Source organism: Paramormyrops kingsleyae, unplaced genomic scaffold, assembly GCF_048594095.1.
Source record: "Paramormyrops kingsleyae isolate MSU_618 unplaced genomic scaffold, PKINGS_0.4 ups235, whole genome shotgun sequence".
Taxonomy (NCBI): domain Eukaryota; kingdom Metazoa; phylum Chordata; class Actinopteri; order Osteoglossiformes; family Mormyridae; genus Paramormyrops; species Paramormyrops kingsleyae.
This window is the reverse complement of record NW_027326173.1, coordinates 1-12843: the sequence shown is the minus strand read 5'-3', so window position 1 is coordinate 12843 and position 12843 is coordinate 1. Positions and strand designations below refer to the sequence as shown.

At 48.9% G+C, this 12843-nt stretch overlaps 1 protein-coding gene across 2 annotated transcripts; it reads right to left on the bottom strand.

Moving 5' to 3' along the window:
- Positions 1-484: 484 nt before the first annotated feature.
- On the bottom strand, positions 485-12837 carry LOC140587436 (striated muscle preferentially expressed protein kinase-like). 2 transcript variants are annotated; one of them, XM_072708701.1, is made up of 20 exons: positions 12822-12837; positions 12436-12513; positions 10553-10725; positions 10439-10465; positions 10164-10316; positions 9440-9482; positions 9162-9230; positions 6556-9079; positions 6302-6439; positions 5767-5883; positions 5233-5400; positions 4618-4740; positions 4344-4508; positions 4171-4266; positions 3393-3534; positions 2787-3026; positions 2478-2701; positions 2028-2103; positions 1658-1807; positions 485-1468 (listed from the first exon to the last, which is right to left on the bottom strand). In XM_072708701.1, exons 1-20 carry the CDS (start codon positions 12831-12833, stop codon positions 1249-1251), a joined length of 4938 nt encoding a protein of 1645 aa, XP_072564802.1. In that variant the 5' UTR covers positions 12834-12837; the 3' UTR covers positions 485-1248. The 2 variants fall into 2 exon arrangements, with proteins under 2 accessions (XP_072564802.1, XP_072564801.1); XM_072708700.1 differs by having other exon boundaries at positions 3393-4266.
- Between the last annotated feature and the right edge of the window lie 6 nt (positions 12838-12843).

Here is a 12843-nt window from a genome sequence, read left to right as displayed (position 1 = left end):
TTTCGGTCGAGGTACAAGTCGAAAAAAAATTTACAGACCCACTCAATACCTGAGTTGGTCAAGTTAAGAGGCATCTGAGTTCCAAAGTTCAGCTCTGTGACCACACCCTAATCCCCTTCAAATTCCCAATATGAGCTGCAGTGAGACCCCTGGCGTGGGATGGGGGCCTGGACTCCTTGGTGCAGCCTGACAAACACAAAACCTTCACAGCAGAATCTGCATTTGGGCCACAGCATGTCAATATATTTGAGTACTGTTGTTTGTGTCTGCAAACAGAAACATCATCTGAATGAAAATAAAGCAGAATGAAGTACGAGAATTGTCTGGGGTTAGTGATAGGCCTTCTGTGCAGGGTTAGGCCTTCTGTGTGAGGTTAGGCCTTCTGTGTGAGGTTAGCTTTAGAGGGAGAGGGAGTGACGTGATTCTGTGGGTCTCCAAGATTCGGATTGCGCCATTCTCCCATACATGCCCAGCAACACTGAGCTCACTCAGTAAACATTTATTTGAAGTCCACAAAAGATCCATGTTTACTGTAATATCAGCTATAACAGTGAAGCGTTACATTGACCGCCCAAAGGCATAATTAGCGTGTTTATACACTACTCCACCCACTGATTTACTTTCAAATCATACTAACAATTATTTTAGAAATACACACCAGTGATAAAAGAATGTTAATTAGATAGTAAAAACTAAATTAAAAGATATACACTCTACAATTGCACAGAGCGTCGTTGTAAAGGGTACAGAGTTATACATTTACAGAGCATGTATGGCAGTCTGAAAGGGGGGTCCTAAGACATATTGCTCTCATACGTGTGGCTCTGACCCCTAGTGAGAAGGTGTCACCATGAAGAACCAGGAACACTGAGCAAAGAGAAGCACAACATTGCAAAAAGGCTCTGGAGAGAGAGGAGGTGTGGGAGGCAGGGCTCTGGAGGTGGGAGGCTGAGCCAGGGAGGGCTTCTTCCAGTGTGACTGGGACACATTGCTCGGAGGCACAGGAGGCGGGGCTCTGGAGGAGGGAGGGTTGAGCCTGGGGGGGGGCTTCTACCGGTGTTACTTGGATACTTGGCTCAGAAAGAATGAGGGGGAGGAGGCTGGGTTCTGGAGGAGGGATCAGTGATCCACTGCTACTCGTACTGTACTGTGTTCACTCCTCTGTCTGGAGAGTGGGGGGCATAGACTCCCCACACCCTGGAGCCAGCACATCCCACCCCTGCTGTCCCATTGTTCCAGCCGGGTCACTCATTGGGCGGTGGATGTGGTGGGCATGGTCGTCGAGCTTTGATAGGAGCGTAGTAGCACCTTGTGCTTGGTGACACCCTCGGCCCTCCGCCGCTGCTGCTCCACCAGGAAGGCCTTGAGGCGCGTGGTGGTGAAGGTGAGCGTCTGCCGCCGCAGTTTCATCAAGTAGGCGTCCTGCAGCCAGGCATTGTTGAAGCAATCTTTGATGGTCGGACGGGCCCTGGAAGCCAGTGCAGACATCAGGAGAACTACATCAGCTACAGGCATGTGAGAGCCATCAGCAGAAGCTGTCACGGTGTCCTCCAAGGCATGTAAAATCAAATAATAATTAATCATAAAAATAAAACATTAAGAATGATCCCACAGTACGTCACTTGGGATGAAGAGTGACATATGAGGCTGAGCTCACCAGGCGTAGCTACACATGATCTTTTTGAGGAACAGAGAGGCACTCTGAGACACGTTCTGGTAGAGTTTTGTCTGGTCAAACTTGGCAGCCAGGATTTTGGCCTCAGTTTCCAGGGTGTCGGACTCCTGGAAAGGCAGCCTTCCACTGAGCCTGGAGTTGCAGAGGCCAAAGCAGAAACGGGACAAACATCCGGTCACTTTGCTGCCTTCACATGTCATACCTGTCACCATGCCACCCTGACAGGTCAGTCTCCTACAACACCGACCTCCTCCATGAATTCCACCATCTTACCTATAACTCTCTCTCTAGTGATCATATAAGTATTTACACGTCATGTCCCACACATCTCCTTGGCAATGGGGCTACTTACATGACATAGGTGACCACACCCAGACTCCAGATGTCAGCGGGGGGGCCCACCACATCTCCTTTAACCGTCTCAGGAGCTTTTACATCAGCGAAAAATGAGAGCAATTAATAGGCAATTATAAGAGAAAAAGATACTGGTGAGATCGGTTAAGCCTGGGTATAAATTATGGGTTGATAGAGGCTTGTAAAACACCCAAGAACCGGCCAATACAATCTCCCCTCTCAAATAATCAAATTGTCATGATAAATGAGTGGGGACCTAAACCCCCCCTCTCCCCCCAGCCCAGTGCTCAATCCAAAGTTGCGCTCTTGCAGTTAAGGATTTTTTTAATGAAACAACCCAGCTCTTAGTGTTTACAATAAAAGTCTGCATTTTAAACCAGCAGCAATTTAAATATTCACTTGTAACATCACACGGTAATTCACCCATCACCTGAGCAGGACAACTCACCCATGAACTCCAGGGTAGACAGGTGACAATTATGAGGCTTGAGGAACAGCGGATTGAAACTCTGCGCACTGCCGAAGTCCACAATCTTGAGTACGTTGGTGGGCGACACCATAATGTTGTCAGGCTTGATGTCCAGGTGGAGAATGCGCCGGTTGTGGAGGTATTCGAGGCCCTGCAGAGCCTGGACCACAAAGCTGACCACATCATCCTCCGAGTAGCGGTACCTGGGGAGAGCACGTTGTACTGGGTCATCAGCATGCCCCACGCATGCTGCACACACCGTACACGCCACACACACATATGCCTGACCTGTCAACAAGGCTGTACAGGAGCTCCTTGCCTGAGCAGCTCTCAGCGATGAGCACCAGGTAGTGTGGTGTGATGTAGGCCTCGTGCAGCACCATCACGTTGCTATGGTGCAGGTTTTTCAGTACCTCGTACTCACGCAGCACGCCCTGTTTGCTCTCTGACTCGTACGGAACAATCTTGGCCATAAAGAGCTGGCCTGTGGCATTCTCCCGACACTCGCGGATGACACCAAAGCGGCCCCTGTCCAGCACACGTCAGCCAAATGGCAAGGCCCCAGAAGTAGGGAGACTCTGTTATTTTATACACAAGTGGATGCATGGTCCATCTTACACACACATAAGCTTAAAGCTTCCATTATGATAAACTCCTTGTTTTTACATGGCTCATTAAATGTATTCACACAGTGGTAATTGCTCTAATCATTGATATGATTATGCGGAGACCCCTGCATCAAACATACAACAGAAGCAGCTCTCCTGGGGTCATGCATCATTGTCTGTAAACACCACCTGAACAGGGCTTGACTCTCTTCTGGTTTAGCACTTTCCCCGTATGACATTTGAATGTTAAATAAGTAGACACTGGTGAAACATGGCTGCTACTGACCTGCTCTTCTCCTCCAGGAAGGTATATGGCTTCTGGGGCACCCCCTGCCTCAAGGTACTCTCACCTGGCTTTCCTGAAGGTGCTTTTTGCACTGAGGGGGTGGCTGCAGCCTCCCCAAAGGGGCTCAGGCTGGTCACCATCACTACAGGGGACAAGAGGGTAGGGCCTGTTGCTGGGGGTGTAGCCTGGTCTGTGGACATGGGAACATACGTGGGAATGGGGGAGATGGGTCTGCCAAGAGGAGGGGACGGTGAGACCAGTGGGGGTGGGGAGACAGGAGGAGACTGGGTCATGGGGGGGACCACGTTGACAGGACTCAATGACTTAGGAAGTACTCTTGGGGGGGTGGTCCTGATTGTGGGCTGGACTCCAGGGGACGGGTTTCCCATAGTGATGTTCAGGGTGGACTTGGCTTTTGTGGATGTAGAGGGGACTGAAGACGGTGCCTGAAACTCCTGAACAAACTGAGTGGGAGTGGCAACATGTGCAGGAGGGGATGGGACTTCAGTATGGGCAGACACAAGAAGAATGGGTGGGGCTTGAGCTGTTGGGGGAGCAGATCCTTGGTGGGAAGAAGAACGGATTGTAGGGGCTTTGTCTGTGGGAGGCACAATTTTTTGGGCAGAAGCAGGATGGGTAGGTGGGGCTTGGGCTGCAGGAGGAACAATTCCTTGGGCAGGACCAGGATGAGTGGGCAGGGCGTGTGACTGAGAAAAGGAAGATACATTGGATGGAGGAGGGGTTGATGTGGGGTGAGAAACAGCAAATCCAGATTTACTGGGAATGGCAGCAGAAGCAGGCCTGAGGGGCATGGCTGAGCTGACAGAAGATGCAGATGGCTTCATAATCATGCTGGCTGCTGCCTTAGGAGTCGCTGGGGAACAGAAGGTTCAGCTTAGACTATGAACTTTATCTTTTTGGTAAGAAATGGAGGAAATGGGAGGTGCTTACCTGAAGAGTCCAAGCACACCTTCTCTGAGACGTTACTGTAAGGACTCTGCCCTGCCTTGTTGACACAAGCCACCCTAAACCTGAAGGTGTACCCAGCTGAGAGGTCTGTCACGTTGTAGTAACAGTCAGCCACACCTGTAGCTACAATCAGCCAGTTTTCTTCACCTAGTGAAAAGCAGGTGAATAAAAACCTTTGCGCCTCAGTGTCCACCACAGCTATGCTGAAGTGTCTGATCACTGGAGGTATGGACCTGGGATGGTTCTGCTCACCCACCTTCAGTTCTCCTCTCCAGGGAGTAGGTGCAAGGCGTCAGCGTGTCTGAGGGCTTCCATAGTACCAGCACGGTGTCCCGGTACCGCTGGGGGATCTCTGGCGTCCCAGGCTGATTTGGAAGACCTGGAGGAGACGGGGACTTGGTATGTACTGAGGGTGACATCACAGGGAGAGGCACTGACCACACGAGCATGAGGTTAATCCGGGGCGCAGTGTCACACCCACGTCTCTGTGCATGAGTATAGTATGTGTCCCTCTGCAAAGGTGACAGAGGGCCATCAAACCCCTTGGAGAGATGGGTAATGGCAGGTCTACAGGCAAACACTGCACCCTTAGGTGGGGGTCCCCATGCGGCAGGTGTCAGGAGGCAGCAGTGGGTCATGGTGGGTACAGCGGGTCATGGTAGGTACAAGAAGTCAGGGTGGGTACAGTGGGCACAGTGGGTCATAGCAGGTACAGGAGGTACAACAGGTCTACAGACAGGTACAGTAGGTCAGGACATGTCAGGGCAGGTTCAGTAAGCACAGTGGGCCAAGGTGCATCATAGCAGGTCAGGGGGGTCATTGCAGGTACAGTGGGTCACCGTGGGTAGAGAAGGTCATAGCAAGTACTTACGGGCGAGGGAAACGGTGCAGGAGCTGCTAACAGAGCCCAGGGGGTTGGTGGCCACACACTCATAAAATCCAGCATCCTTCTTGGTGGTCTTCATGATCATGAGGAGCTGTCGGCCGTCAGGGCAAGCGATCATGTTCATCCTGGCATCCACATCCAGAGGCTTCTTGTCTGTGAAGGAAAACTGAGTACAGCTGAGGCTCACAGGCTGGTGACGGAGGGCTCCCCTTATTCAGAAGTAAAAGTCTTGAGCAATCTCAATGGAACTCTCAGGCTCTGAAATAATGTGGTCATCGCCTGATCATTTTCATCTAAAATGATTGCATGGACAGTAGAATAGGATGAAATTCTTATTGTTGCAGTGAAGTAACTAGTGGGTCACTGTCACCAAATTTCAGTGAACTGTAGCTTGTGATGAAACATCTAGAAATGCATGATGAGGTGTGATGTCAGGCTGTGTTTGGAGGTTGAGAGAGAGCAGGAAACAATCTGTGGAATGATAATTAGGATGGGCTGGGCGGGGGGGTGGGGGCTCACCCTTCACCCAGGCAATCCGTGGGTGTGGGATTCCTGCTGGGAGGCAGCTGAGGGTCACTGGGTCTCCCTCCAGCAGAACATGGTCCCTCAGCTTGATGTGAAATACTGGAGGGAAATCTGGGGGGTTGACATTAGCCCTTAGATTTAACTACACAATATGACCAATTATATGGCCTGCCAGAAGAATCCCGGTTGTTATTCAGGTCCATTAGGGAGGCAGGAAATGTAAGTGGGTGTGTGGAAAACAGAAACAACACGGAAACTGAACAGAAGGTGAAGCTGATCATGAGAGACCTTCCAGTATAACCCCTGCTAACCTTGAGATCCAACAGGAACAGTCACTAACCAGCTAACTGGGACCAAAATGCAAATATCAGGAGTAGTATTAAAATGTTCCCCAAGAATGCCAGTTAGAATTATTTCTGTATAGATAACATCATTCAGACTGACAGAAACAGCCATGTATCTTTTAAAATAAACAACCTAAAAAAAGAAACAAGTATCAGGCAGCGTTTTGGTGCTATGCACCCCGTACCAGAGGCCAAGCATGAGTATTGGTTCCTCTGGAGGGCACCATTCCCCCGGACAATGGAGGACGGGATGTCTGTCTTTTCCTTCTTGCTCCTGCCCAGGCCCCAGCGGTCCCACCGCGACCGGCGTTCATCATCCAGTCCTTTAAATGAGAGTGCGGGCTGTTAGAGCAGCTAGCACACCGAAAAGCTGACACTGCGGTGAGGGCTCACCAACCTTGTGGACGAGAGTGGCCAGGCGACAGGCAGGCTCTCTTACCCTTCGCTGACTGCAAACTGGAGGTGGACTCAAGGGACTCCATGGACTCTCCAGCTCTTGGCTCTGCCACCTTCCGCTGGCTGCCTCCCTCAGAGCCCGAGCGGCGCAGGATGGAGATCAAAGGAGCCCTTCTGCTTTCTGGCTTGGCCTCCTTTTCTTCTGCCTTCCTCTCCTCCCTCCGTTCTTCAGACTGGCTCCGAATCCTCATGGAGATCCCAGCCACCGTGGACCCAATCTTCCGGCGCATAGCCAGCACTGGTGACTCACCAGATCTCCTAGGTGTACTGCTGCCTCCCTCGTCCTGTGAGCACTCCACCTCACCATCAGGCTCATTCTTCTCCTGGGACCTGCTGCGACCAACAGCCCAGGAGACTCTGCGCCTGGGTGCAGTGACGGTGGAGTTGGCCAGTTCCTCTCTATTCCTCTCATCCTTCCTGTCTGCTGATGGAGCCCTTTTCATCCGCAGGGAGAGCCTCCGCATGAAGCTCTCCTTCTCAGCTGGCCTGAGCTCCTGGACAGACATGGACCTTTCCACTAGCCTGGGTGTCTCATATCTGATGAACTCTAGGGGCACGCCTACAGGGCTTGGGCGGTACACCTCTTCATCGCCTGTAGGAGCTGACGTAACATTCACTTTCTCCTCAGTTTTAGGCTTGGTCAGCATCTTCAAGCCACGAGTTAGAGATGACTCACGTTTCTTGAACCTGGCTTGAAACACCTCCTCTGAAGCGATATCTTTGATGCTGGGGTTGAATGCCAGCTCCTGTAAGGGTATCGAGCTTGTGGGGGTCCTGGATCTCACCCTGGAGAACACAGCAGGATGTTCCAGTGAGGGAGAGGACTCGGGTTTGAGAGGGCTGATGGTGGGATTAAGGCTAGGTGCCTGGATAGGTGAGGGGGCAGGTGCTGGAACAAGTGCAGGCATCTCTGCAAGCTGCAGAGATGGAACCAGGATGGTTTGCATGATACTGGAGTATGCAGATGTCCTGCCATCTGGCAGCGTCACACGGCTGGGCTGGGTGGCAGGACTCACTGGGGTCTTACTGGGACCTGGTGTCACCACAATAGACTTGGTGGAAATGCTTATTTCAGGTGTTCTCTTCTGGCTCCTCACTTCTTTCTTAGTGCCTTCACACTCCTTTCTGTTTGCCTCTTCTCTCATCTTCTCTTCCACATGATCTGACTCTTGAATGACCCTGGGAGCTACTTCAGAATATGGTCTAATCTGGGCCTGCATTTCACGCTCCAGGGACAATGGTTTACTAATGGCCACCTTTTCTTGTTTGCCCTCTGGGTTCTCCAACATGCTAGATTTCCTTTCAGGATGACTCACCTGGGGAGTCTCCCCAGTGATGTCTGCTGCTTCATCTTCCATCCTGCTCTCTGTGTCTCCCAAAGCTTTTGCTTCCTTTCCTACTACTGTGCTCTGCTCAGGAGCCTCTGGAACAGGACTAGGTGGCTTGGAGCAAACTTCTCTGGGGGTGACGGGCCGTGAGTCCAGCCTGGCCTGTTCGGTCAGAGCTGACATGGATGTGGCCTCCTGGAGCCTCTGCTCCTCCCTCTGAGCCAGGGGAATCTCAAGAGGAGCACCAGAGCGTCGATGCAGGGGGATGGGCTCATTGTCTCCTTGGGTGAATGAGGCACTCTTGCAAAGCACCTTGGTCTTGACTGCCCCTACCCCCGGGGCTTCAGTGGAAGCTGCTTTGATGAGTGGGGGCACGGCCACCCGGCGTGGGTGCGTGTATCGGTCAAGTGACACAGTGCGTCTCTCATCCCCGATGCCAAGTGTCTCTAGCAGGGGGCCCCGGAGGCCACTCATCTTGTTGTCTCCCGAGCTGCCTCTGAGTAGTCTTTGCCTCATAAGCTCCAGTTTTAGAGCGTAGTCCTCCTGGCTCAGTCTCCCAGGGCTGGGACTAGGACTCCTCCTTGGTAATTCCATGGACACTGCCTTCTTCAGGCTTTTTCCCCCCTCTTCTTTGGGGGTAACTGTGGTACCCCCCTCTGGGGTGATGTGGAGCAGGAGGGCACTGTCAGCAGAGCTGCCCCTCCTCAGCTCTCCCCGTCTCTGGCTGCTCTCAGCCTTATCCGACTCCACACTTGAACCCCTACACAGTGGTCCCCTCATCTGCTTGGCCATCTGTGCTGACTCCTCTTCTGACATTGTGTCCCCTTCTTGCGCTTCCCTCTTCCTGGTCTGGCCTGTCCCTCTGCTGACCGGCTCACACTCCATGGGCTCCTCTGCCCCCACTGCCTCCAAGGCACTGCTGGTGGGTCTCCCCAGAACTTCATCATCAGCAGAAATCTCATTGAGGGACATGCGAGAGCCGGAGAAGGCCACAGTCAGAGGCATGGGGATGAAAGGCAACTCGTCCACGTCCTCGTCTGAGTCCGAAGAGGACGAGGGCGGGGGAGTACCCTCCTTCAGATGCCTAGGCACTGCAATGGAGATGTGGCTGGAGGAGTCATCCAGCACCTCTGGAATGGAGCGCATCACCATTTTGGATTTATAACTGATGAGTGAGCGCTGCAGAAGGCAGGGGACAAAGGTGGTGACACAAAGCACATGCCGTTTTAATTCAGGCACTGAAAAAAATATCCCCCCTCACCTGCCACTTCCTCCTTGACAAGAACTGCTTGAGAGACTCTGTGCTGATGCTTTTTCCCTTTGTCAACGTCTGTGAGAGATGGTTAAACCGTGTCAGAATCTGACTGGTGGAAGTGAACAGAAGCATCTAAAGCATGGAAACACTGAAAAGAAGCCATTGAGGTAGTGGAGACAAAGGAAGAGCAGGGAAGCCGGTAGAGTGAGTGTTGACTCATCACTGTCAACACAAAATAACACCAGCTACGCCAGTACTCTACACCACTTGGTCCACAATCTCACCTTGAACCAAGGATGACGAAGGCATTCATTTGTATCAGGTCTCCTGAGGAAAGTACAGATGGATCCAGTTAGAGTCACCAGAAACACAGAAAATCTGTTTTCATTGACAGTTAATTACCTTTCACCAGAGTATCTACGAGGACGCAAACTTTGCATAAACACCAGGTATGTCTGGTCAACCCGATCTCACGAATTTTCGTGCAGCCATCACGACATAAAATCTATTTAAACGTGCTGTGATCACGTTTTCGGCTTTTTTTACATGCTGGGGTAACGTTTCCCCTCCCTATGTGTTTTAATGGGCAGTGCCTAACACCGCCACTATGAGCGCCAACTGGTGACTAAGGGACGGGAAAGTCATGCATGGCCAGAATCATAGTAAAATCCAAGCGCTGTTTTGCAAGGTCGCATCACACGTTATGGAAAGCGTTATCAGATCACAAAAAACAAAATATGATTCTGACCATGCATGACTTTCCCGTCCCTTAGTCACCAGTTAGCGCTCATAGTGGCGGTGTTAGGCACTGCCCATTAAAACACATAGGGAGGGGAAACGTTACCCCAGCACGTAAAAAAAGCCGAAAACGTGATCACAGCACGTTTAAATAGATTTTATGTCGTGATGGCTGCACGAAAATTCGTGAGATCGGGTTGGTCTGGTTACATCTAAGTTACATCCTGCCCATGTAAACCCCACCCCCCCCAACTTGCCCCATGAACTCACAGCCTGTCAGCCACCAGTAGTTTTATGATGAAGCCCCGCCCCTCCCAGCACACGCCCGCGAACATGCCCTCCTCAAATGCCACGTTGTAGTTGCGCACGTTGAGGGCCGTGTCACGGTCATTTTCTCCAGCGAATGGAGACACGCCAGTCAGGCTGGGAGGACAAAAGAGCAGTTCCGTCAGTCCTTCACCTATTTGACCTGTCCCTCAAACCCCATCACATTCACAAGGTACAACTGCAGAGCCCTGCAGATGTTAGACATACGGCTAACATACCACAAGTAGGTTATCACGCCGACAGGCCTGCCAAAAAAGCAAAGAGTCAGAAACAATAAAGTAGAAAAGACTATATTTAATGATTCTTCCATATACAGCATCAAGGCACCTCACCAGATATCTGTTGCCTTGGAGACCGGTGTTTGGTTAACAACCTCTGGGGCAATGAACTCGGGAGTGCCATATTTGCAGTAGTGGGTGTCACCAGGCGTGAGCTCTATGGCATTGCCAAAGTCGCAGATCCGGACCTGGTCACTGCTGCGGTCTGCCATGAGGATGTTCTCAGGCTGTTGGGGTTTTTCAAGAGACAGAGGTGTGTTACACGCCTGCCAAGTCACCAGGGCCAGTGGGAAGTCCTCAGAGTAGGGATGTAATGAAAAATGTAATATTGCGATATCGCGATAAAAAAATACCTCAAAACCGTTGTCGGACTGTTATGATATCAATTAGAATATCACATGGTCGTATAAGCTCATTTAGCTCGTATAAGCTCTGTCTCAAAAAATACATACTACATTAAAGAATGCTTTGTGCTCTATTGGCCTTCTGTAACCTACATGACAATAGGTCATTAAATCAATTACTATTACAGCAATCATTTATAAATTGGCCAAATGGAACCAAAACACATTTACAGTATATTAACAAAACGATAATTCATCTCTTTAAGAAAAAAGACAATTGTATGCAGATTGTGAGGTGATGTCACGACGTACCGACGTACGAGTGCGTTTTTTTTTGCAGAAGCGGTTGAGGCTGGCTAGAGTGAGTGCTAACAGCAGGCTGCGATAGGATTTAGAATACGGTAAAAAGAAAACTTGCTAAACTTAATTTTACAGCTTATGTGGTGTAAGAATATTTTTTAAATTAACTAAAGGAAAGGGAAGATGTAAGAAATGTTTTAAACCACGATAAATCGTTTTTTTCTGCACTACATTGACTCTTCCGAAGATCTGGAATGGATTTTTCTGCATGTGCTTTGCCGAACAAGGACCCACTGAACGGAGTTCATATCAGGATGGCGAGCTAGACCCATGGAGCAATGGTGAAGGATGAGTAGAGGGAACTTTGAATTTCTTACAACATGTGCAGTTAGGATATGATGTGCTGAATTGAACTGACTATTAACCTTTGGGCACTGTTATGCCTGAATTGAATGGTATATCAACCCTTGGATAGTGTTATGCCTGAATGGTATACGATGTGATTTTGTTTTTTCTTTTTATACATGTTGAATTTTGAGTTTCTTATGTGGGGGGAGGTTACTGATTTAAAGTAAAGATAAATAGGTGCTAAAGATACTGGATAGAGAATTTAAATAAGGAAATATTAGGTGATTATAAATAGACACAAAATAATTATTTCATACGATCTGTGTGCAGTTAAAAATGAGCAAAACTGAACTAGGATATGACTAGATTTAGATTTAGGATTAACTATGAATAATTGATTTAACCACTGGACTCAGAACCCAAAACAAACAATATCTGATTCCATACTTTAGAAAGAGGTAGATTTACTTTTTTCCATTTAAATGTAAATGTATATAAATGTATTCATGATTCTTCATGTTCTACAATTAATATTTAGTAAATGGCAGAAAACACTCCTTCGGAATTACAGATTGTGTTTTGATTAAAAGATAAAGCTGCTGCAATAAAAAAATAATATTTTATAAAGGAACTACAGACTGCTTGTTTTTGTTTTACAATTACATGCATTGTTCAGTCATTCATTGCAAAGGACAATTACTGCTAAGTTCTGGGAAATGGTTAAGGTCATAGCTGGATATTTCACTAATGAAGAAAAGCAGAAGCATTTTATGTTAAAAGGAAGAACTAATTTCATATAAATAAATATGTTGATTATTAATTATTAAAAGAGTTTTTTTCTTTTTAAATGTCGTGATAATTATCATATCATGAACCTTTTATAGTGATATTATCATACCATGAGTTTTTGGTATCGATACATCCCTACCTCAGAGAACAACTTACTTTAATATCCAGGTGCAGGATATCGTTCTGGTGCAGGTAGCCCAGTCCTTCTAACAGCTGCCTTATAGATGACCGGATCTACAGCAACGGGAGTCTTTATGTTAGCCAGGCCTCCCAATCCATGTAAACAGCAAATCTGCATGTGTTTAAGTCTGATTCCCACTGGACCTGCTGCTTTAAACATATAGACTAATATGGATGAAGGTGAAACTCCAAAAGCACAAAGAGGACACAGGGCCATCCCAAAACCTATAACAATATATTTTAATACATACTTTTAGTTACCCATAGCTGTCATGCTCAAAGGTATAAGCCAGGGTGGCTTACCAAACTGAAGTCAGCGTCTTATCACTAAAGGTCACCCTCTGGGAATCAGACTTTCTTACCTCACACTCCATGATGGATGAC